The sequence below is a fragment of the Balaenoptera acutorostrata genome, chromosome 16 (genome assembly GCF_949987535.1).
Source record: "Balaenoptera acutorostrata chromosome 16, mBalAcu1.1, whole genome shotgun sequence".
NCBI classification, from domain to species: domain Eukaryota; kingdom Metazoa; phylum Chordata; class Mammalia; order Artiodactyla; family Balaenopteridae; genus Balaenoptera; species Balaenoptera acutorostrata.
In genome coordinates this window covers 64,568,170-64,593,918 of record NC_080079.1, presented here as the reverse complement: position 1 = coordinate 64,593,918, position 25,749 = coordinate 64,568,170, and the positions used below count along the sequence as shown (strand labels likewise).

At 51.7% G+C, this 25,749-nt stretch overlaps 1 protein-coding gene across 1 annotated transcript in view; it reads left to right on the top strand.

Annotated features, from left to right (window-relative positions):
- COL13A1 (collagen type XIII alpha 1 chain) overlaps positions 1-25,505 on the top strand; it is an 82,556-nt gene extending 57,051 nt beyond the window's left edge. The window contains exons 27-38 of the mRNA XM_057530607.1: positions 733-831; positions 2,177-2,221; positions 4,624-4,665; positions 5,650-5,676; positions 6,623-6,703; positions 9,984-10,019; positions 12,142-12,195; positions 13,375-13,428; positions 14,460-14,495; positions 20,550-20,627; positions 23,605-23,643; positions 25,282-25,505. Of these exons, the coding sequence (XP_057386590.1) occupies positions 733-831; positions 2,177-2,221; positions 4,624-4,665; positions 5,650-5,676; positions 6,623-6,703; positions 9,984-10,019; positions 12,142-12,195; positions 13,375-13,428; positions 14,460-14,495; positions 20,550-20,627; positions 23,605-23,643; positions 25,282-25,284 (594 nt within the window). The 3' untranslated portion in view covers positions 25,285-25,505. The remainder of the gene's footprint in view (positions 1-732; positions 832-2,176; positions 2,222-4,623; positions 4,666-5,649; positions 5,677-6,622; positions 6,704-9,983; positions 10,020-12,141; positions 12,196-13,374; positions 13,429-14,459; positions 14,496-20,549; positions 20,628-23,604; positions 23,644-25,281) is intronic.
- Positions 25,506-25,749: the final 244 nt, after the last annotated feature.

The window sequence follows — 25,749 nt, the reverse complement described above, 5'->3', positions numbered from 1 at the left end:
GTGCCAGCTGCAGCTGGAAACCGGAGCCGGGAGCTGGGGACAGGGCGCTCACCCGTTTTCCCCTCAAGCTTTACTTTATAAAGCCCAGTTTCCTGCCTCAAGAGACCTGGGTCTTGTTCTGTCATCTCCTATCTGTGTCCGCGGGAAAGTCACTGAGCCTGGCAGAGCCTCGGTTTTCTCATCTCTAAAATGGGGATGATTGGAAATTCGCTGGTGGCCTAGTGGTTAGGATTCCAGACTTTCACTGCCGTGGCCCAGGTTCAACCCCTGGTTAGGGAGCTGAGATCCCACAAGCCGTGTGGTCAAGGGAGGGGAAAAAAAAAAAAGAGATTTCTTAGCTACAACACCAAATGCATAATTCATTAAGGAAAAAAATTGATAAATTTGACTTAACAAAAAAGAATAAAATGAAAATGGGGATGATAATGCCTTCCCTGGATACCTCACTGAGTTGTTGGGAGTGTAAAACTGCCTCTTGGGACAGCATACCTATACCCAGGAGAGTATAGGGACAGCCCTAGACCCAGGAGAGGTACAAACAAGGGACCTTAGCCCAGGCCAGCTAGGCCTCTGGCTTGACTTGGGAGGCTTCTCTGGGCTTCATGGTTTCCAGGCAGCACCCTAGACACCTGCCCTTGGAGGAAGGCGGCCCCACGTGCATGCCACGGCAGGTCCCAGACCTCAGTGTGATGACCTTGCCCTTGACTAACAGCGATCTTTTTTGATCTCTAGGGTCTAGACGGCCCAACAGGGGAGAAAGGAGAACCAGGTGACCAAGGGAGAGCTGGAGTGACCGGATTGCCTGGCCCAATCGGGCTCCCAGGATTCACGGTAAGGCGAGGGGGCCGAGCATCAGGGTGGTCAGCAGGCCTCTGCTGATGAGGGCAAGCAAGCGGGGCGCCCTCACTGAGGTCACCTGCCTGGCGGGTGCCTGGTGCTGTGATGAAGCTGCACTGGCCGCCAGCCTGCCTGCCCAGCCTGGGGATGGGAGGGTCCTCTGGATGAGCAGCTACTCCCTGAGGGGCAGTTGGGTGTCAACAGGGGTCCCAGCTCCCTCCGCTCACAGCGTGGTGGCCTCCATCTCCAGGGGCCAACATAGTTCCAAGGTGCTAGAATCTTGGACTCGGAATTCTCCTCTTAGAAGTAGAAAGAACCTCAGAGGTCCACCAATCCCACCTCTGACCCAGTGCAGGATCCCTCGAAGGCCACTGACTGTGGCTGACCCACTCAGCTGGGACAGGCAGGCAGCTGGTAGCCTCCTGACATGTCCCCTCCAAGCTGGAGGGAATGCTTCCGATGTGGTGTGAGGTACCCTCATCAACCGCCCTCCACCCCCATGGCCCTGGCTCCGCTTCTAGAGCCGTATTCACTTTCTGTAGCTGCATAACAAGTCACCACAAATTCAGTGGCTTAAAACAACACACACGTACTACGGCACAGCTTCCGTGGGTCAGGGGTCCAGGCCCGTCACAGCTGGGGCCTCTGCCCAGTCAGGGCGCCATCCAGCTGCAGCCCCACCTAGAGCTGGGGTCCTCTTCCAAGCTCGCTGCTACTGGCATAATTTTCAGTTCCTTCTATAGTAGCAATGACTCCCTCAGCTCCTAGAGGCCACCTACAGTTCCCGGCCACTCGGCCTTCCCTCTAGTAGGCAGATCATATTATAGCAGCTTGCTTCTTCAAGACCAAGGCCAGCAGGCGTCTCTCAGTGCATCCTAGCAAGACAGGTGTGTGAGTGTGTGTGTGTGTGTGTGTGTGTGTGTGTGTAACATACTTGTAACACAGTCTTAACCTATCATTTGTATAACATGTATAATTTGTAACATAAGCTTGTAACATAATCACAAGAGTGACATCCCATCATCTTTGCCAATAGACCATATTCTACTGGTTAGAAACGAGTCTCAGGTCCATCCTAGGGCCTCTGCCCTGCAGGATCCATACAGAATATCAGCCTCTCCTCCCACGTGCTAGAACCTCAGATTCAGGAAGTCAGTGATCACAAGTCCCCTGCCCTGGCCTTCGTCCTTCAGGCCAGCTACCTCTGCAGCCTCCCAGGTGGTCCTTGCTGATATCTAGGCCTAGTCTAGTACTGGTCAGGTTTGTCACAGATTTGAGGGTGTCTGTCCCAGGATCCCCCGAGTGCTGGCATCCACGCCATGTTGTTTTGTGCCCACAGGGAGAGAAAGGAGAACCCGGGGAGAAGGGTGACCCAGGAGTGGAGGTAGGTTGTGCCTGCTCTGCTGCTTGTGTCACAGGGATTATTTGACAGGGACCTTCTCACACCACAGTCTCTCCAGTGTGCACATCACTTCCGTGCTCTAGAAAGAAACTCACAAGTGCCTGGCACAGGAAGAGTGCAGGAAGCTGAACATTTCCTGAGCACCTCAGGGGTCAGCAAGGACCCACAGGTCTGCTCCACGGTCTTCCCATTAATCAAGTCCCTCAGCAGTATTCACACAGCACCTGCCATGTTCCATTCCAGTGCTAGAGCCTGGAGACAGGAAAATAAGACCATCCCTGTGCAGCAAACAGTGCCCAGTCGTGGGCACTAGAATGGCAGCAGCTCAGGGAGTTGGGTGAGCACCCCAGAAGATGGGTCATTGGAGCAGGGTCTTGAAGACTCTGTAGGAGTTTGCCTAGAAGCTCCAGAGGTAGGGTTTCCAGAGAGAGGCATTATTCTTTTGAGAAGTGTGGTGGTTAAGGGAAAAGGGGAGAAGAGTGGAGTGAGAGGTAATCAGGATGGAAGCCAGCTTCTCATAACATGGGAGGGAATCAGGCTCAGGGTAAGAGCCAGGAAAGCAACAGAGGTCGAGGATACGTGAGGGAGAGGCTATTTGATGGAAGGGCCTGGGCCACCCAGACACCACCACAGAGAGAGACCACCAAACCCTCGGTCACCCTTCAGTGTCACCAAACCCCATCTGCATTTAGTAACACAGAACTGATTGTATAACATGTATGTTATTTATTTGGATAGGCTCCTAAAGAAATGCTCTGAAATTCAGGAAAAGCATAATATGCAAAAATGTTCCTTCCAGATGTACTTAAACTAAAAATTGGGAACAGCCTGCATTTCTAACAAGAAGGAAATGATTAAATAACTTACCACAAAATACTAATGGTAATAATAGTCCCCATGCTGGAGAGCTTTCCTTATGCCAAGCCCTGCTCCAAGCCCTGGCTAGGTAGGAATTCATTTTTATTCCAGTCAATGAATAACACATCAACATTGAAACCAGGCTTGTGGGGAACATACAAAAAACGGAAAAATGGGTTTTGTGTTAAGTGAAAAAGAGAAGAGAACCAAATTTTATATATATATATGATATCATCATAAGTATAACCATACATTCAAATACATTTTATGCATCAAAAAAGAGTAGAAGGAAATAAAGCAAAATATTAGCATTACTCAGAGATATTTATTCTTTTTTCTTCTTTCAGTTCTCTTTAATTTACTAATATGTTAATGAATTTGTATTCCTTTACATTTTTTTATTTTTTAAATTATCATGTAGTAAAATGATAATACGGTAAAATTGACTTTTTGACAGTTCTATGAATTTTAATACATGCATAGATTTATATAACCTCTACCCCAATCAAGATATATGAATTACTTGTTTATAATAAGAAAAAAAGCAGTAAACTTTTTTTTTTTAAGAAGGTAGAGTTTCCAAAGATTGAGTTCCCTGCAAGGAGACTATAGTATTATGGAGTTAAAAAGTCCACATGTCCCAAGCGACAACAGGGATCCCCTGTCTGCCCAGTGCAGAGACTCTCTTTATAGTCACCTGGCAGAGGGTCCCTGGGAAGGTGAGGTGCCCAAGGAGAGTCCAGAAGCTGAAGTGGGGGGGGCCAGCAGGCAGGTCTCCTTCCTGCCTCTTGGATGGCTGACTGTGGACAAATGGATGTCCATCTTCACCAGGGACAGAATCTACCCTGCACGGCATCCTCTTTAGAGGGGAAGACCGCCCTGGGTTCCTTCGTGTTCTCTGTCCAGTCCGAATCTCTTTGACTTTAACCTGCCCTCAAGAGAAACGGAGACCCACAGTCCCCATCCTGTCTGTTACAAACCTGGGGAGCTTGAGGAATATTCTTCAGAAGCACCTCAGTCTCCCCCCATTCCAGACAACCAGTCTCTCTTTCTTTAAGCTAAAGGTCTCAAACCCAAATGCCAACCAGGACCAGGCATGCAACAAATGAATGCAAGAAGTCTGGGTTAAAAATAATAGGGAGTGGTGAGGACTGAGGTAAACCGAAGAACTCAAGCCCCACCCGGAAGGGAAAGCTCTCATTGAGCTCCAGGCAACTGTTGCCATGCAAGAACAAGAGCCTGAGGTGGCCAGATTTTCTGGTTTTTCAAAAACATCCAGAAGAATAGACATTTTGAGGATATTTCATGGCAATGTTTGTTTGTTTGTTTGTTTTTTCGAAACACTGTGCAGGCTGATGAGTTGCTATGAGTTTCTGACCTGTTCTAAGCCTTTGTTTGGGAGACTGTGTGCTGGTAGTTCTGTCCTTCGGCCTTGCAGTCCCTAGCCGGACCCCAGGCTATGGCAGAAGGCAGGACCCCTTAGAGTATAACAGGGAGTGGGCTAACTGTCTCCCTTTGGCTTCTAGGTTCCTGGGCCACCAGGGCCAGAGGGGCCTCCTGGACCTCCGGTAAGTTTGGAGGGCTTGTCTGTGTTTCAGTCCACTGTGATTAGGTCCCTAACATCCCCTCCCCATGGCAATCACTGGGCTTAACCTCAACCTTAGATCACTATCACCTCCTGCTTCCACGGTGGGATTTTCACATCCACAAGCCCCTCCCTGCTCCTCTTCCCTCCCACCTTAAACAGGCATCATCTCTGTGACACCAAGGAGCCTGGGCATCGCCTGGTTTCCTGGAAACAGTTGACTGGCATGGCAGCCCCGAGGTCCGGTCCCAGGGTCTGGTCCCTCCTTGCAGGAGTAGGAGTCATTCTGTCACTCGGTTCTGCCCTTTGCCATCAGACATCTGCTTCTCTCCCTCTTTTATTCCTGCTAACCAGCCAGCAAGAAGACCAGGATTAAAATAGAAAGTGACCCATTTAAAACCAGCCCCACTGGATTGGCCTTTCCATAGTTACAGATGATAAGGCACCTTTAAAGGGACCCGTATGCATTGTGTCTCGAGGGTCCCCAAGCATCCTAAACCAACAGATGCTGGTCCTTGCCTCTGCCGGGTTCACAGTCCCCGTGGTGAGGGGCCACCCATTGTCATTGGTACAAGTAGTAGTAGTAGTAGTAGTAGTAGTAATAATGACAGTAGCCAAAGTATATTGCAACTTACTATGTGCCAGATGCTACTCTAAGCACTTTGCACATATTATTTAATTTTTGCTGTGTTCCCTCTGAATTTTGCCTTCATGAGACTCTGAATCTTCTCTCATGGGTCAGCTGTGAGGGCCACAGAGAGATTCTCAGTCCCTGGCTGGGGAAGCCTGGCTCAGACCCCACCCCAGGAAGTCCTAAGCTGGCCCCCCCTTAACATTCCCTTCTACCTCTCCTGGGCAGGGGCCCCAGGCCAGGCTCTGTACCCTAAGCCCTTGCTTTTTTGTGGTCCAACTTGTGGACAAGGAAGTCGACTTAACCAGAGGTGCTTTGTTTTGGTTCCAAATGCAGGGGCTCCAAGGCGTTCCTGGACCAAAGGTAAGAAGAGATCACGTGACAGGTGCTGGGTGAAGGGGTTGGGTGAAGGCGCTGTGTCAGTGAAGGCAGAAAAGAGAGAAAATGCTTCAGAGACAGGGGACCCAGCTGACCCCTTTCGTAAACGAAATCATGTGACACTTCAGCCAGTGGGGTACCATTAGGACAGAATAAAGTCCTGTGGTCCCGTTAACATCCATCATTGACACTGGGCAGGCTTTGGATTCAGAATTTTCCCATCGATCAATCAACCCTACAGAGTGACAGGTTAGATTCTTAGCCAGTGATGAAATCCTTTTTCCATGTAACCTGCCCCAGACCCTTCACTCACCCTGAAGTATAGGTGGCAGACAGAGGGTGTCATAGCAAGGGACCCCTTCCCAGGGCCAAGCCCACTGGACTCTGGCCTGGGACTCTCCCAGCTCCCACCCCCAGCATTTCAAATGGATAAGAGGGGCTGGAGGCTGCTGGCATGACAACAGCCCTTGTCTCCTACACTGGCGTTCTCCAGGGGACTATTAGGCAGTTTCCTCTCCTGGTTAGTGTGGGAGCCTCAGAGCTCGTGGTGGCATTTCAGGCATTCGCCATCCAGTATCTGCAGGGTCCCAGTTTTTCTGCTATGCAAATGGTCATCTATGCCAAAGCCTGACCTGGAACTGACCTATGGGTTTGTCTCTACTCCTGCCATCCCTTTTCCCTTTGGGGACCTCAAAGTTACCACAGAGATACTCTGTAGTAACTGACTGTAACTGAGGCAGAGCCAGGCTAAGAATTCAGCAATTCTTGGAGTCCCCAGCCTGCCACCCCTGGGTCAGGCACCTCCACCTCCTCCCTCCTCTATCTACCATCCCTCCCCACCACCCATCCCCATCTGCAGGACCCCAGAATGCAAGAATGAGTTGTCTGGGCCATGCCCTTCTGTGATCTCGCCCATCTCCCTTTCCTTCAGGGGGAAGCAGGACTAGATGGAGGAAAAGGAGAAAAGGGCGTCCAGGGAGAAAAAGGAGACCGAGGTCCTCTGGGATTACCCGTAAGTATTGTGCACCCAGCAAACTGGTGTGAGGAGCCTGGCCAGGTGGTCCTGATGAGGTGCTGGGCAGAGGCCTGGGAGAAGGCCACTGGAAAACTCGAGGTTCTAAAGTTCTGAGCATTCCAGAGCTCCGTGGGGTTTTGCTTTCCCACCCGGACGAGACCGTAGGCTCTAACTCTCTTACCGAGGGCCTCCTCTGGGCTGGACCTGGCCTAGGTTCTGGAGGAATGTGAATCTGAATACGACAAAGCCCCCCACCCCAAGGAGGACCCAGCTGGGAGCCAGAAGGGGCCAGAGAACAGCCTTAGGCCCTACTTGTGCTTGTTTGAGGCAATAAAAATCTGCCCTTAATGGGGCCAAGCTTAGAGGACTTGGGAGCATTGGGACAATAGAGTATTCATGTCTCTCCTACTTTCCCAGGCAGACCCCAAGAGAGCCCCTGCTCTCTGCTCTTAAGCACTGGCCACAGCAGAAAAGCTTGCAAAAAGCCAGATCCTCCGGTCCCAGCAGGCTAAGGCCACACACATCTTGGTTCCCTGAGATCTCTGATCTCAGCTAAAGGCCCTAGGTCAGGGCGGGGCCTGCTCAGAAGGCATCTGCATCTCCCCTGGACTGGGCGAATTCCTTTGCCCCAAGCTCCAGTGACTGATGGTCTCATCACTGCCTCACCTGTCTCCAGGTGAGCGCGTCCCTCCACCCATCCCGGAGCCCTGGGCTCCATCCTCCTTCACACCCCAGTGAGGCTGGCACTCTTTTCTTGTTTGTTTTTCAAGATCTGGAAGGGACTTTAGGATTCCCTATAATCATTTTATTGGTGGGCCCGGAGAAAAAAGTGAGTCACTTGAGGTCACATATGAAGTCGATGGCCTGGCTATACCAGAGGCTGCTCCTTCACTGAGGCCACAGCCTTGCAAAGGGCTCTTTCCAGCCACTAAGGCTTCCTCTGTGCTGGGCACAAGGCCAGTTCCCACCCCCAGGAAGCTGTAAAAAGCAGAGGAATGATGGGAAGCCCAGATGCCCCAGCTTGGCAGGGTTTGAAGGTCTGGTTAATGTAATCACAGCAACCAAACAGCAAGAACAAAAGGTATGATTACACCTCATTAGTGCATCAAATGTGGGAATATTTAAGGAGCTGATTCGCTTGACAGACTACAGTAAACTGATGACTTTAGCAGACACTTTCCCATGTCTTAAGCTGTGTCCAAAATGACTAAGTACTTTTTACTATTAAAGCCCCTTCCTGCCCACCCCCACTCAACCACAAACCTCTCCTTGTTCACCTTCATGGCTCCAATAACCCTAGTGAACATTGGGGAATTCAGTCAGGGGTTGAAATGAAGACCATACAGGTAATATAAACAAAGCAAGCGCCAGACGAAAGAAAAAGTACCCAGTCTATCTTTAATTTTTCAACTTTTGATAGAGACATGGGTACAGAGAAGTGCTTTGGCTAGCTTAAGAAAACAACAGAGCAAGCAGTGTTCATAAAGGGCAACTAACGTGGACGTCAGAGGGACAATAAGGAGTGGTGGGGACTGTGGTAACAGCCCTACTCAGTTCAGCTGACTGTTGCTTTGGGGGAATGAGGGTCCAGTATTTCTGCATATTCTAATTTTTCTAAGGAAGCTACACATCTGGCATTTGATGGGATATCTCCTCATTTTCTAATATTAAATCAAAATTATCTGCAATACTGCAACCCATACAAAATATGTCAGTGGCCCACGTATGGCCCCAAAAACTCCAGTTCATGCCCTCTGCGCCAGACCTCTCAGGATAACTCAGTATTAACGCTGCATAGACAAAGTATATGGATGTTTAGCTAAAGTTCTGTTTTTAGGCTTCCCCTCAGTGCTTTACCTCCTATAGCAGCAGCCTGTGTTTCCAGGCACACCCTATTGCGTTCCTCTTATTTGCTCTACAGAAGTGGTTCCCAGTGCTGGCTGCACATTGGAATCCCCCGGAGCTTTTCAAGTATGCTGTATTCTGTTTGAATTGGGCTGGGGTAGGGCCCAGGCATCTGTATTATTTAACATCACCCCAGGAGATTCTGACATTGTAGCTGGGTTTGAGAACCACAACTCTCTAGGCCATAAGCAAGATTGGTCCCAGAATTATGTGGTCCTAAGACTCAGAAGCGAGGCCCTGTAGGATCCTGTTACCCAACACCCTTCCCCCAGGAGGAAGCAGCTCCCTGCCCTCCCTTACCTGGGGGTATTCCCCCACCTTTAAAATCCTGAGGCCTAGGCTCGTTTCTGAGGCTCAGCTGGAAGCAGATTTCAAGAACTCAGTCCTTATTGGCCTAGAGTGTCCCAGTTGCCCTCTCCCTGCTTTGTCTTATTGGCATCATCAGATAATTGTACCCCTGTTCTCCTAGGTGGGTTGTAGGGGCAGTGTCATAGCCCAGCATTGGAACAAGAGCTCTAATTCCCACTGTATATATCACTGGATGCTGCATAGTAAGCGGGTCTTAATAGCATCCCACCTGCCAGACAGTTTATTCCAAGGGATACATGGCCTTAGACCTCTGTCCCAGTCAGCTGCCCCTAAAGGCGTTTTCTATAAAAGAGGCCTTGTCTGGGATAATATGAATGGATTGAGTTTGCGTTAAGCTTTGCAAACTGTCAAATGCCAGAGAAATGTCAGGCATCATTAGTATTATCACTCAAGGCCCCAACTCCTCCCACCTAGCTGAAGTTGAAGTAGGCCAGCTTCTACCCAGATTTCAAAGCTGGATGCTGTAATTCAATGCTGAGCCTCCTGGGGTCCCCCAGTGCAGCCTCGCCTGAACAGGTATGCAAAAAAGGCTGGGAAGACCACCCTCACCTGGGCCCCACCTGCCATGTAGGCGTGTCTTCCCCAAGTAAGACTGGTCCCGGGAAGGATGCACTAGCTCTGGTTCCAGACACCTCTCCATGAATTTACTTTCTATATCTCTTTCCCTGGAACACTGCAATCCCTGGAAGAGAGGTTTCTGAGAGAGGGTGAAAGGAGAGAGGGGAGCAGGGGGCACAGAGGATCGGAACGGCCACCTGCACTGATCTCCACCCAGCTTGCTCAGCAGTTGGCCACACTGCACTCAGTGTCTCCATGTTTTTGTTGGTTTTCATGTGAATACATTACCTGTCCTCCCAAGCTTATTTCTCCCATTTTGTTTAATTACCAGCATTTATGTCTGTCCAGAGTCACTGCTTCACTCACCTCTTCCCTCCCTGGTCCCTTTTTCTCCCTCCCATTCCTCCCTTCCCCTTCTTTTGGTCAAACTGTTCCCTTTGTCCAGGGAGCTTCAGGTTTGGACGGCAGGCCTGGGCCACCGGTGAGTGTCGCTTCTCCATTACCCCTCAACCCACCCCACCCCCACCCCACCCCTGGCCTGTAATCCCTTTCGTCTGTCCTGCTGTGGCCTCACTTTTTCAGTGAGTCACGCCTTAGCCCACCACCAACACCAGAAAGTGCCATCTGTGCTCAATTCGGAAGTGCTTATTTAGGCCTCTTGACCAAAGACAGCTGGCCTTCATCTAAATTTCCCTGTCCGTAGAATGCACCCAGGGTCCTCAAATCTGAATTTCCAGAACACTGGCTGTGGGGTGGGAGGCTGCTCCAGCAGCAAAGACTCTGTTCCTAAAGGAGGGCTGACTTCAGCCTGCGACCCCAGCCCTAGGGGTCTGGGCCGTGACTCATCCCCACCAAACCCAAGTGTCTGTATGTGCCCGTCATGCTGTGCTGTCTTCATGCTGTGAGCTCTGTCCATCTCCTGTCTGCCCACAAGGGCTTTCTAGTCCTGTGCAGCCACCAGTCTGGTGTGTATGTGGGTGGGGGCCGCACTGATGGGTGAGGGCAGGTGTAGCACTTAGGAGCACACAGGCGGGTCCCAGCTCAGTGTTCTGACGGCACGTCACAACCACACCTTTCACTTCCTGTAGCACCACAGCTGCCCCCCACCACAGTCCCTTTCTTTCCATCCTCCTTGCACCTAGCACACCTTTCCCAGCTGGCCAGTCTGGGCTCGGGGCATTATCTGTGGCTGGAATCAGAGAAACCGTGACTTTCCTCTCAACTACTTATTTCATTCATATTGGACAGAGGGGAGCGGTGCACATTCATATATTCTGTCCCCTTTGGACCTGAAGGGTTTTGTTCTTATAAAATCAGTAACACAACCTTAAAGGAAAATGTTTATGGGAAGAGTGATCCTACCCTGCCAGGACATTTACTGGACACTTCCTAGGTGTCAGGCCCAGCACCAAATGCGTGACATGTATTCATCCATTCTAACCTGGCCGCAACCTAGGAAGCAGACACTCACGCTATTATTCCCATTTTACAGGTGGGAAAACTGATCCTTAGAGAAGCCAAGAAACTTCTCCAATATCACAGTTATAGGCCTTTGAGGCAGGACTTGAAGCTGGCCAGTGACTCCAGAGTGCTATTCTGACACTCTGTCACAGATGTCCACAGCTTTCCTTCTTCCCTCAGAGGGGCCACCGAGAACATCTTATCCTCTTTTTTATTTTCATGTAAAGTAAATCAGCCTTTCCCCACCTTGCTCCTGCCCTGCCTATCACAGCTACATTCGGAGCACCACCGGGAACCGCCCACAGGCCCAGGCCCAGTCCTCATGTCCTGAGCAAGAAATATAATCACCGAGGCAGAGCAATAGGAAGCTTGGAAATACGGACTTCGTCTAGTCGGGCCGTAAATTAGGAACCTGGAGAAGATGTTTAATTATGCCTTAGCAAGCCCTGCTGTGTCTCTAATCAACACAGCTCTGATGCTCCAGCTGCCCCCCTGGGCTGCAGCCCCGAGTCAGGAGTGCTTAGGACACACCTCCCTGCCGGGCCAGTGTCAGCAGACATCCGAAGCATACTAATCCACTCTCCAATCCAGCCTGTTCCCTAGGGCCTGGGATGGGGACGGAAGGCCTGGCCGGAGGCTGAAGGCCAGGGCCAGGGCCCACGGTGGGGGCGGGTGGAGTGGGCGGTGGCTGAATGACCCTCCCACGCCTGCCTCTGTGTGTGCGTCTGCATCGGTCTCTGTGGCATGAAGACCCTCCCGCTGCATGTGGAGCTGCGTCAGCAAAGGGGTGCCAGCCCCCGGCCTCCCCACCCCTGGGGTGGCGTCGACTCCCTCCCGAGCGCTTCTGGGAGCAAACTAAGCAACTGTTCTGCCGTTTTCAGCCTTGGCAAGCTTGGTTGTGAAACCAAAGGGGGTACCTTCCTCAAATCTGGCTCTGAGGCAGGGGGGAGGCGCTCTCTCCCCGAGGCCCCCAAACCCAAACAGGAACGCGGCCCAGTCCAATGACCGCCCTGAACAAGCCTGGCCTCGCCAACCCTGAAAACTGGGCCTCTGGACCTTGCTCATCTCCAGGTGTCGCGCGGGGCTCCCGGGGCTCCCCTCGGCGTCAGGACCCTCACCTCTGCGTTCTTTCACCTCCCCAGGGTACTCCAGGACCAATTGGAGTTCCAGGCCCAGCGGGACCAAAGGGAGAGAGGGTGAGTGCTCAGCGAGCCGGGAGCCTGGACCACCAGGACAAGGGGCCCTGCTGCCCCTCTCAGCCTCGGGTCCTCAGCCCCTGCGCCTGCAGCCCACAGGGCCACCGCGTCAGCCCAGCCATCTCGGCCCCCATCCGTTCCTCCTCGACCCGGCAAGCACCTCATCCATGTCTTCTCTTGATGATCCTCCCAGCCCATGGCGGGGCAGGCAGGCCTGAGGTGCTCATTTTGTAGCTACAAGTGGACCGAGACTTGGAGAGCTTCCTTCACTCAGCTTCCGGTCACCTGGCATCGGTCCCAGGCACCACACAAGGCCCCAGGCCCTGCTGTCACCGGACACGCCTCAATTCTGCAGTGATTTAGGGATACGGCATGAAACAGAGTGCCAGGTGGTGTTAGAAAACCTGGGAGACATCAAGAAGCCAGGAGACCTGGGCCTCAGGCCGGCTTCCGTGGGTCACGTCTCCCGCAGCCCGGGCGGCGGGCGGAGGCAGGAGAGTTCCGGGCATCAGCTCCTCCCAGCCAGGCCCGGTTTCCGCACTGCAGGGCCCGGGGTCGCTGGGGGGCCAGCTCGGGCACTGGACCTCTGAGCGGCCGTCTGCTGGGCTCTCCGCCTGCGGGAGCAGCTCTCCCTCTTGCCGGCTGCCACCGGGGGCTCTGTCGCTGTGCTCTCAGATCCCACAGCTGGCGGAGGGGAGGGAGGAGAGGGTGGGGAGCTTCTGGAGAGAGGCATGGGCTTCCCTGAGATCACCAGCCACTTGGGGAACCAGGATGGCTGCTCCGAGGGGTGACACAGCTTCAAAGAGAAATCGGAGCTCTCTTCCTCTCCCCGTTCTCCCCCGTCTCCCTTGCCCGTTTCCTGCTCCGTGTTCTCCTCCCCTGCTTCTGCCTCTGACCAGCTAGCACCCCCACTAGACACTGTCCAGTCCTTCCTAAGGGCCTTGGGGGGCCAGGCTCCGTGGAGGGAGGGTGAGAGAGGCTTCCCAGCCCCCTCCTCGGGGCAGAGTCCTCAGCAGTCACCCCACCTTCACCCCGCCCTTGCTTCCTTGTTGTGGGGGGGGGCGGGTCTCTTTGAAGAGACTGGAAAGGTTTCCCAAGTTTTGTATGAAAACAGAAAATGGCTGACGGGAGGTTGTTACCATGTCAGAGAAGGCTTATGTGTTCTTTCTCCGGTTTCAGGGCAGCAAAGGCGACCCTGGGATGACAGGACCAACGGGAGCAGCTGGGCTTCCTGTAAGTCTCGTGGGATCAGAGGTTGCTCTCCACCTGCCCTGGTCCCCCACAGAAGCACTGTCAAAACAGAATACCCAGAGCCTGGGGCAAAAAATCCAGGGCCAAGCGACAGCTCTCAGTTCTGTGGCAGTGGAAGCAGCCAACAGCCACTAGCCCACGCTCTAGAACGTCCCCGCCGGGCACCGCTAGAGGCGAACCCTGGAGCACACGGCCCCGTTAGGGAGCCGTGTCCTCAGCCGTGTGCACCGTCTGACTGGCTGTAGCAAACACAGATGAGCACCTTCCGCGGCAGGGCTCTGTGCTCAAGGCAGCGGGGGTCTCACAGGTGACAGTGCCACGGCCCCTACCCTCGAGGAGGGGCCGAACCAGGTCCAGATCACCATCAGGCAAGGGGACGTCTCCTGAGACGGGCAGCTTCCCACGGGACTGGCTTTCCATTTGCAGCCGACGTCGCCTTGCTGGCTTATAGAAGTCGGCTGCCTACGAGAGCCAGGACTTTGGTTTCCCACCCGCTTGAAGGTCATACACTTGTTCGTGGGTTCCATGCTCGGCTGTGCTTTGGCTAAATAGGCACCTCCGGCCAGTCTTTGCCTTGTGCCCACTCCCCAGCTACAGACAAGGGGAGCAGCTGGCACCTTGAAAAGAGGGGCTCAGGAGCTTTGGAGTCATTTTTCTAGCAAGAGGGTGGTGGGAGAGCCATGCGAATACCTGCCCTTCCAGGAGAGGTCTCTGTGCCCAGACCGTGTCCTCAGCATGAACCATCTAGAAGAACTCGGCCGCAGGCCAGGACATTGGTGCAGAGTGAGAAAACCAGAACTGTGTTTGACTTGACCCATAACTCGTTATCTGTCTCTAGGTCAAGTTCCTTGAGCAGTTTTCTCCTTTGTCCCCCTTCTGTAAAATGGGGATAATTAAGCCTGTCTCCGATGAATTAGGCACCGGTAAAGAGCTTTATGAGCCTGGAAGGAAGGACTGTACGGCCACCCTGTGCTTTCTCATTAACGTGTCTTCGTTTCTCTGATTTATTGCAGGGTTTACACGGACCACCCGGGGACAAAGGAAACCGGGTGAGTCTGAGTCCTCGTACTTTGGCTCTGTTTACTAATGTCATCATGGTGAGGTGGAATGACCAACTGGGGATTCCTGACCCAACATGGAAATACAGTTTTTCCAGATAAATCATCCTAAATTAAAAGGCTTTATAGTGAGGAGCTTCATCCATAGCATACAGGGAGCCCGGAACCTAATCTTGAAATTGAAGCATGTATTTTTCCGCGTGGAAAAGGGAGGCTGAATCCCAGGGCAGCCATCAGATTAACATTGCCATCCAGTAACAGGAGTCACGTGCCCGGCTCTCTCTAGGTTGCCCTGATAATGGGCCCCTAAATGATACTTTTATATCCATCGTTGCTGAGTCCTAGTCTTCTGACACTTAGTTTTACCAGGCATCCCAGGCCACTGGTGAGAGAGAAAATAAATCCCAGTTCCAAGAACAAGCAGACAGCTGTTGTACACAGCCAATCCTTTAAAAAACTATCCCAGCCATTATTTCTCTTGGGAAGAATCGGCAGGACTATGAAACAAATCGTGCCTTTCGATGCCCCCAGCTGTCCCTTTGGTTTCTGCCATGTTCACCAGGACGCAGTTACTGAGTGTCCACAGCACCCACAGCCACCTGATGGCACATGACACGTGGCACATTTGTGCCCAGGAGAGATCATCTCACTCCGTCTGACCGAGGGATGACTTTTGGGTTCCTTTCTAGAACGTCTCATTGGCTGCCTCATCACAGGGGTTCTCAGTGGGATGCACGTCCCCTAGAAGCCCAAGAGCATCTTCTAGTGGGAATAATATGCAAGGATCTTAGAGGTAAAAGAGGAGTGGGACGAACCGATGGAGAAATGAGGCCCTGAACTATGATAACATGTTCTGAGTTCCCAGGAGTGTTAGAGACAGAGCAGGTGGCTTCCAGAACCCAGACCTTCCGCTGATCTTTGAACACCGATAGCCGTGTTTATGGCTAGAACATGCCGGAATCTGTACGTTTATATCTGGCATCAATGCAAGTCTCTTCCATTTAAGATCGATTTATTGAACGCTTCCATATTCCTAAATTTTCCTTTCTGGCAGCTGGTCAAAAGCAATCAATTTGTCCCATATATTCTATGAACAAGAAGGAAGAGGCAGAGTGACCCCTCCCAGACCATCCATGGGGAGCCCAAGTCTAGAAACCCCTGGAATAAACAGACCTACTTCCAGAAATGGGCCAGCCTGTTCAGGCAGGCTGGGAAGCCCACCTTCGTTACTGTGGCATCCAAGAATTTAGGCCACTAAAATAATTGATCATTGCACCTCTCAGTTGACATACTAACCTCCTTTCTAATTTATGTCTAAAGTGTTCTGGTGTTCTTTGTTAATTCGATTAACACTTGTTAAACCTATCTCTTATGACTTTTTCAGTTGGCTTGAGGCACTGGGCATTTGAAGGCTGCAAAGCTAGTCCTCCCAGTGGTGGTGACTGTGCTCTAGAGGGCAGGCAGATGGACAGGGGGCGGGAGGGTGGTGGCTCTGATGCTCAAGGAACCGAGGTCATTGAATAAGCTGCTGAGTCCCCACGATCCAGTGGGGAAATATTTCTTCTCCACTTGCCGTGTCCAAGGTTTTATACACTTCCCCCCAGCCCCACATATAAATCAGCAATATGTCACTTAGTAAAAGTTAAGTCCAGAAAACAGGCAAGGTACCTGAACCTTCCTCTGAGTGTACCATAAAGAGCCAGTCGACTTCTTCTGAAGGGCAGGTTTCCAAATCAAGGACCAGCTTACTCTTCCATCCAAGACATCTGACTCTCTGGTTGCCAGAACGTCCTAGAAGAGTCCCACCTACATCTCACCTTCTCTTCCAGACCTCTTTATACCACCGGCCCTAACGGGACTTCTGAGGGGAGACATGAGGGCTTGGTAATAAAAGCCTCCAAAATGAAGAAAGGTCCAGGCAGAGTCAGCGCTGTGCCCTGACCAGTGTTTTCTGCTGCCTGGAAGCTCAGAAAGCTGACACTTTCGGCAAAGTAAAAGGCCAGGAGTGCTTAGATGACATTCTGGTTGGAAGCTTCACTGTTTCTTGTGGAGGTGAAGCTGGAGATGTTCAAAACCCCCGTGCCCACCAAGTGTGGAAGGGGGCTCCCAAACTTTGCCCCCATCGCACCCGGGGTCCCCGTCAGAGAGGCTCGGGTGGGTGCCCCAGCGTCTGTTATCCTATCTCACAGCCTTAAAGCCATGCTTCTCCAAGTCCCGCCAGAGGATGATCTTGGAGTCTCCTTTCTGCTCATGGAAGGAGGACGGTCCTTGTATTGGTGGCCAAGGCCCAGAGCCCAAGATAGGCAGTTTTCCAAGGGGACACACATGCCAGGGGAAAAATTCTGTCCTTGTCACTAGGGGCATTCTCCTGTCCCTTAACAGCTCTGTGAATTTGGCCCAGGAGCCACTTTTAGGATGAAATAGTCCATCAGAGGATAAAGGGTGGTGTGAATTTGGCAATTTGGGTACCAGGAAAATTGGGTGTAACCGTGGAGCTGCCTGCAAGCCAGCCAACTGAAAGGTCCGAGAGCGTGCAGTGAGGCTCCTGCCACTCTGCGAGAGGTGCCACCTGGGGTGTGTGTGTGTGTGTGTGTACATGTGTGTGAGTGTGGGAGAGTGCATGTGTGTGCCTGGGTGTACATTGTGCGTGCATGTGTGTGCACATATGTGTGTGCACACTTGTGTGTGTGTGTGTGTCTTGCTTCCCCAGGCCCCCTTACCTCCTAGCTCTCCCTCCTCTGCTCTCTCTATCGGCCTGGGCCTGCTTCTTCTTTCCTTTACTCCTTCACTATTTCTCCCTCTAGATATGTTCACCCCATTATAATAATCCCATAGCCTGCATCCTTTCCCTTCCACTCCCCCAACTTCAATTTATTTCCTCTACACGCAGTTTTGTACATTTGTTTATTTTTTTAAGAAACCCCTGCTGCTTGACTCTCTTTGCCCCTCTCCCGTACCAGCTAGAATCCCCTCTGCACCAGGGCCCTTTTCGTGTCCTCTTCGGGAGAGGGGAGCAGGGAGAATGGAGGTGAGGTTACTACTCTACTGTCTTCAAGGGGCACCCAATGAAGGCTATTTCCTGTGCCCTTAGAACATGACGGGCCAGAGTGCAAGTTTCCCATCCTGAAGGGACCACCGCTGACCCTCTGTTACCCACAGGCACATCATCACCGTCCCCCGCTCCCCGGGAGCTTCTCTCACCCTCTGAATTTAGGGAACTGTGCTCACTTTTGCACTGGCCTGACCCAAAGAGAATAAGGGGCCACATTCCTGAGAAAGTTTCCCATGGGGCTTCCCCCTCCAAACAGCTAGTGGTTTTGCTTGTCCACTGTCTGCAGATTAATCGTGCCATGACTTCCTCATTGGTGGGCGTATCTTAGAGCCAATGAGATGACCCCTAAGGTGCATATACACGTTTCCTCTTGAACACATCTCATTTTCTAAGTAAGCATCTGCATTTTAGAAAACTCACTTAGAAAGATGTGTTGGCAATTGCAGGCAACCTCTGGAATCAAGAAATGTGGGTAATTTCCAAAGACCTGGAGAAATGTCAGAAGTATCCTTATCCATTGCCTCCCTCTAAGGAACCCTGCAGCCTTCCACTGCGGGAACATGGTAGACACGAGACCGTGCTGCTGGCAGCAGCCTTGGCTCCTATACTGGCTGACAAGAAGTAGCGATCGTTACTGCTATCTTTATGAAGCCACTGTCATTTACTGAGCACCTACTGTATTAGTGCACATTTAGTATTAAGCACTAAATGTGCACAAAGACCTCGCAACAAAGTTTTTTTTTTTAACATCTTTATTGGAGTATAACTGCTTTACAATGGTGTGTTAGTTTCTGCTGTATAACAAAGTGAATCAGCTATACATATCGCAACAAAGTTTTGAGGGAGGTGTTATTATCCCCATTTTACAGATGAAGAAACTGAGGCTCAGAGACGTTAAATAAGTTCCCAAAGTCACGTGGCTGATAAGAGGCAAATCCTATTCTGGCTCCAAGCGTTTGCTCTGACCACTTGGCCGCCCACCCCAAGGGACACTGTGGAAGCCCCCAAGCATTAGACAACTGGCCTTCTGTAGAGGAGGAGAGTTCCCAGGAAGACTCTCCAAGGGCACACTTGACCCCTTTATAGGGAAACCCAACATATAAAAATCCAAACTCAAATTCATTACAAAGAATTTCCCATAGCCCCACTTTAAATGGAGAGTGACCCTGACACGTACAAAATAGGGTTCAGTTTAGAAAGACAATGTTTACTGAAGCTTTTCAGAAACAAATGAATTTCTTGAACCAACGTACCCATATACAAATAGCTGCCTATGACTTCAGACCAGGATGGACCAGAGACACACATAAAACGGGAGGACCCAGCTGAGAACCAGGTGCCACCTATGAGCCCTGGACACACACATACACACATGCACTTGTACACACACGTGTGAGCACACACTAGTACACGCACACACTTGTGTACACATGCACAAGCTCATATACACACATGCACAACCATGTATGGGCACACGCCTACATGCCGCATTCACATCCACATGCAGACACACACCCCAGGGCTCTAAACAAAATCACCTTGCTTCCTCATAGAATATCAAAGGGACGAAAACCAGTTGGGACAAAAGCTGTCAGGCCAGACCCTTTCAAAAATGAACCCTCAAAGAGAAGGAAGTGGGTCCCCCTGTTCATTATAGATGCACTCTGGGCTCAGAATTAGCAAAACTGGCAACCAGTATCGTCCATCTGCATTTCCTCCCACCTCTGGCTCTCAGCCCTATTGCTCCCCACCCCCTCCACACCTGCCTTAGCCAAATTCTCAGGTTCTTCGAGGGGTGGGCTAAGGGACTGACCCCTAATCCTACTGGGGAGAATATCCTAATTGAGAGAATCTATTTTTCCCTCTTTCATTTTTTTTTTTTTTCTGTCTCTAATGTTAACACATGAATTGATCCTAAAGTTTTGATGTTATTTTTTTTTCTTGGACTAAACCATTATTTACAGGGGGAGAGGGGGAAGAAAGGCTCTAGAGGGCCTAAGGGGGATAAGGGAGACCAAGGAGCGCCTGGATTAGATGCCCCCTGTCCATTGGTATGTTTCCATCTATCACTTGGTTGTTCTGGGTTTTTCCTTGAGGTTTGCAAGCTGGAAACAAAGAAGGCAAATAAAAAGATGAAAACCAAATGTCTCCACTGATGCTACCAAAACCAACCTGTTCATGTGACTGATGAAATTCTGCCTGCTGTTGGTGTTGCCCTAAAACCACAGCTGCAAGTAATTCCCACTAAAGCCTTTTCCTTTGAAGATGCCGAACAATTGATGTGTGGAAACGGAGACACCACGAGGAAAGGGATTTGGGAGCAGGCCTCGGCTCTTAGCTCCAGGCTGGCTTTGGAAGCCAGTGTAGCAATTGAGAAACCCACCCCCCATTTGCCTTCTTTGTTTCACGGCCACCTCTGTGGCCAGCAGTTCAAGCTGTCTGAATCCCCACTTGGTCAGGATGCAGGACACCGGGGGGTTAGCGTTTCCTGAGGGCCATCTATGCCCCAAACTGGGCAGAATGAGGCCAGAAAGGGGCTTTTATACACAGCCTCCCATTGCTCACCAGCCATCCGGCTAAAACCTGTAAAGCTGCAGACCAAAATCTGTAGACAGAACCCCACGAAGCCTTCCCAAACCAGCCAACGAGGAATGATTCGTGGCACATATGCCAGGCTTCTCAAGTGTCCCTCAACCCATTTGAAGGTCCTGAAATTATGATGCGCTAAAGTTGAAGCTCACCTGTGTTTCCTCCAAGTGAGTCTAGATGGAGAGGGGGCTGGATGTACACGTTCCAAAGCTCAACTCTCCCAGGAGCCAGAGAGAGCACAAAAGCTGAACCGGGGAGACGGGAATCAACTGGGATCTGGGGTTTACTTGTAGATGCCTCGAGGGTCCTGCATCCTGGCCAGGGTAGGACTGGGCCTCTCCACGCCACAGTCGGAGCTGGCCAGCCTTGACCTAAATAATCATCGTGGTTGGTTTTGTGAACAGGGACACCGAGGTTTTAAAGGAGAGAAAGGGGAGCCGGGGTTACCAGGGCTGGACGGACTGGATGCCCCGTGCCCACTGGTATGGCATCACCCTCCCTTGCCCGCATGGCCAGTGTGGGCTTCCCCACGTGTGCGGTTTGTGCCTGCGTGCCTCTCCCGCTGCCCTGCACACTCCCGCTTGTCACTCTTCACTCTGTAGACACCAAGGGTCACCCTGCCTTAGCTGGTCCTCAGGGGGGCTCCCGCCACGTTCCCCTCTTGCATGCAGAGTCTGCCGGGATGCTTTCTGGGCTTCCTCCTGCAGCTGCTTCAAAAGCCCATCACCTTGATGTGAGCGGCCCTCCCCACCCGATGCCAACCTTAGCTGCATCAGACCCTCCTTTCAGAACTGCTTCTAGACAAACCTGCCACCAGAAAGAAAGGCAGGGAAGTGGATTCTCAGGACAAGTTATTAGGATTGTGACTTCTCTTCCTTCACACACTGCAGTTAGTTGGAAAAGCGTTGGCAAAACATTTCAGTGAGATGCCTGAGTTGGCCCCATGTCCCTCTCCACTCCAGCATCGCACGATTTAGCAGAGGAAAGATGGGCACCTTATAAACACGGGGCAGAATGAGGAGTTCTAGAACCAAAGTAGAGGAGGGGGTACCCTGACTGTTCTTCCAGCATAGATCTGGGATCACTGCCCCGGTGACACCCCCAGAACCAGGGGATGGTCCAAAATTAGGATTCTAGATCCTGTAGGGTTCATCCTTTTTGCTTAAATCCCAGAAGACACTACAAGACCCTCCCTTAGTTTCCCTTTTTTTTTCATCTTTAGGTGGTTCACAACCGAAAGGTCTGGAAGAACCTGGAAAGGTTGAGAATGTAGTTAAGGAAGGGAAGGGAGAGACAGGGAGGGAGGGGAGACATTTAGGACCCGCTCCCAAGCATGTCCCACCTAAGTGGTGGCAGTTCTGGTCCCGCTGGGCCCGCTCCCTCTCCAAGCAGGGACACCCGAGGCTCCTACAGCAATCCGTTCAACATACTGCAGGGCAAGCAGAAGATGACACTTCACTCCAAGGCAACTGGCTCGAAAACTTCCTGCTCTCCTAAATTTCTGGAGGAGGTTTGGAGCTCATGGATCTAGTTTCATACCAGTAATTGTCAGATGAGCATTCCCAGCCTCACATCCCCACCCCAGGGTCACACAGGAATTATCTTTGAAAAGAAGAGAAAAAGTTATTTTAAAAAAAGATGCTGTGTGACCCTGACAGGTGACCACAGAGCCCCTTGAAAGGACTTTTTAGGACCACACAGGCAACACAAAGGACGGCAGAGCAAGCAGCGTCGCAAGCTTCCCATTCCCGCCTCACTCCCCACCTTCCCACGCCCCCGCCCCGCTCCCCACCTTCCCCCCCACCCCGAACCCCCAGCATGCAGCGCGCACCGCACAGGCGCCTTTCTCAGCCGTGGGATCTCCCGCGCCCTCCGCGGCACCTCCATTAACCAGCAGCCAGGCGTCCGCTCTGCCGTGACCCTTCCCACGATCTGAACACTTGAGTTCTGCCGGCTGCAGCCCTGGCCTCCCTGCTTCTCACCCACACACCGTCACTCCCCTCTGCCTGCCCAGCCAGCCCTCCTCTGTCCCCCCTGCCACCATCCACGTGCCAAGGGGAATGCCCCTGTGGTCCACGGAGGCTCCTCTCCCTTCCAGAGACCGTGTGAAGTGTCGCATTGTGGTGGGCTGGGGAAAGGGACAGAAGGCTTCATGGAACCCTGGGATGAACCACCTCGCCCTGCAGACCCTCCCCAACCCAAAAGGGACAATGAAAGTTATCTTGATTTGACCTTTAATGCAAACTGGCATTTTCTCCAGTAACATTTGTGTGTTACTTTCGCTGTGGAAGTGTACATGCCTTGCCTTTCTTGTTTCTCATTGTTGCTGTTCGCCGTCTCCTGCGCTGTGTTACTGTGGACGTGGGGCGGGGCAGGGGGGCTGTTGATCAGGAATTTTAGTACAAGGTAACTAGACTTCTGCGGCCCCCGTGCAGGGCCAGCTGTCTGCTGGATGCCAGGTGAGTGGCTTCGGCACCTGTCATGGGTGGATGAGTAGGCCCAGGGCACAGGGTGCTCCCGTTCCGGCTTCGCGGGGGCTGACTGCTTGCTGCGGTCCCCTGAAACCCCGTGTGCATCTCTTTCTCTGCCCTGGAGCCTGGAGTTCTAGAATCTGGGCTGCAATTCTAATAGACCCGGACTGAGAACCAGATCTTTGCCCTGGTTCAACCTCACCCCCCCCGACCTGCCTCTAAGTGGTTTCTAGGTTCCCACAGGGAGTGCCAGAGCAGCCAGGATAGCAGGGCCCAGGAGACTCGGGACGTCCTGAGGCTGCAGGAGCTCCGGAGGTGCACCGGCAAAGGGGACAAGCGGCACCCGGTGGATTCCCATTCCACCACTGCCTCTTCCCCCCAAGTCCCCAGCAATGGCTGTGCCAGGAGCCCTGCCTCCTTGCTGAAGGCACCTCAGGCCCACGTTGCAATGCCTGTGAAATCACCCCTCCTCCTCCTTACTGATCACCAGATGGGAATTGCCTAGACGTCCTCCCCCAGCTGCTAAGGAAGAGAGAAAAAATCAGAGAATGGGAGAAGTGGGGGGCAGTCGTTTCATAGAGCTGCACCTTCCCCAGGTTTTATGGAGGAGGAAACTGAGGCCCCCAAGCGCTGAGTGACGCCCACGGGCACCCCGCACTCAGTACAGCCCGAGGGGAGACCAGCAGGCCTCTGGTCTGTCCTCTCCACAGCATTCAGGTCACCTCTGCTTGCTGAGCCCACAGGCTAGGACAGCCCGTCTTGGCCGTGCACTGTAATTACATGTGAGCTTGGCCAGTGGGCAGATGGGCGGGCTTGCTTCCTGCCTCCTTTCGGCTCGGCCCTGGTGTAGAGAAAAGAAACAGACTATATCAGGGGGGCCGCACCCTGATCAGCTGCCGCAATGTTTGTGGCCCTTGTTCCCCCTGTCCTGCTGCTTGGTGGGCCATCCCGCAGAGTCTGAGCCGTCTGCCTTCCTTCCTCACTGCAGGGTGAAGATGGCTTGCCAGTCCAGGGCTGCTGGAATAAGGTAAGGTTTCCCAGGGTTCTAGTGCCTTGGAGCAGAGGTGTCCTTGGGCTCCTTTCTCTATGGTGGGATAAAGCATGCACAATTTCCATTCTGGGCCTTTCTGCAGATGAGGTAGCAAGACATGGGTCAAAAAAGGAACCATCCCACAGGCAGGGTGCCCATTAAACATCCCACTCACTGCACAAAATTGAGAACATTTAAAAATGATTTTTAAGGCATCCACAAACCCGAGTGTATGGAATTTCCATGTAGCCAGACAGATGACGTCTTTATGCTTTGTGTGGTTAAGTTATACAATACTTCTCCTGCAAGGAGTTCTAAACCATGTTTTAAAACTAGTTATTATTAGCTAGTCTCATAGTGTTCATAAGAGGCCATTTAAGCCCTTATCCAGATATAGGAAATCTAAGTTGTTTATACTATAAAGTCACATAGATTCTATACCTCCTCCTAGAGATTGGCCAGCTCACCACTCTACCTTGCCCTTTGAACTTAAGCTGTCAGAGCTCCATGCTTCTGCACATGAGACCTGCAGCCCAACCTCTCTTGGGTTCCCAGAATTCCTACAAACAACGAGGTTTCATTTATTCACACTTGCCCCTGCATTTGCCATCATTAAAGCCATCTGACAGCACTGGGCTGTGCCCTTACATGCAATCACCCCACTCCTCCAGGGCCTCCAAAGTGCAAGGCTCCCCGGCATGACCAGGGCCACTGGTTTGCTAATCCAGAAGCCCAGCCTGGTCCTGGCAAAGGTAGCAGCTGCCACGCAGCCCCGCCCACGGCCTCCCTCCACCTTGCCTCCCGCTCAGAGGCTTCTTGCCAGCCCTTTATCACTGAGGTCTCAAGGTGTGGGTTCATCCTCCTTAAAGGGCTGGAGTCCACTACCTGCCTGAGAGTGTGCGCTTAGCTAATCCAGTCCTGCCCAGTGACAGCAGTCACACTTACAGTGAGATGAATACAATCCTCCGGCTAAGGGCCCACAATCTCATTAGTTCACGGGACTCAGTAAAAGCAATGAAACCACCCAGGTACCTAAAGCACCCCTAACCAGAGAAAGGGAAAGCTCAGCCCTCAAGGGAGATGCCTCCCCAAGAATCTGTCTCTCTCGCCGTGCCTCGCCCTCTTGGTGAGTTCCTGTAGACCTAGTTAGCTCCAAGAAGAAGGAAAGGGGTGTGTCCCCTAAGAAAAAAGATTTTCTTCTTCAAGGTTGCTGTGGATGGTTAGGAGATAGAAATGGTTGGGCTTAGCAGGGGAAGAACAGCCTACTCTCGAGAGCTACAATGTCTGGGAGAAGCAACTAGAGAGCCTGGTGTCTGCTGGTTCACACCATAAATTCATTTTGGAAGATGCAGTTAATTCAACAGCCAGGCCTCCGAAGGCAGCATAGGGAGAAAGTGCCCTCTAGTGGCCAGGATGGGGAATGACTGGAAAGAGAAAGTGGTTTCCCACCCTCAGGATGCTGAGTCAGCACCAGAGTCTTGGAACGAAGGGGGTTCCTGGCTCGCCCAGTTCCCCTACCCAAAGCTCCCATCCAACCCAGGACAAGACCCACCTCGTTTCCCACAAGGGAAATAAACACTCATAGACCAACTGCCACTAACTCCATGTTGTTTTGTGTTTGTTTTTGTTTTGCAGTGATGCTTCTAACCTGGGATTGGCCTGTGTGTGTGTTTGTAAATAGAATATTTATTTTTATACAGTTTTCACTTTTTGAAAATGCCCGAAGTATGATGCATCTTACAGATTATTAAAAAAAAGGAAAGCCTGCATATTTTGTACAGAAAATACCAACCTCTTCCCTTTTGTTTACAAGATGTTTTGTATACGTCTAAGACTCTAATACACTTTTCGTTAGTGAGTACGGCTGTACGTTTGCATGATATTTGTGCACACTTATTAAGTATTGAAGCTTAATAAATTATTGTGTTCCAGTGCCAAAGGGGGCCAACCAGCACTCAGGTGCTGGCTAGTTTATGTGTGACTTCAGAGATACGTGGAGTTCCATGGTGTTTGCTAAGCTTGGCATGTCTCAGCATATTTTAAACTCTTATGGATTTTCATTATTAAAAAAAATTAAACATGGCAATTCTTGATCCTGATTCA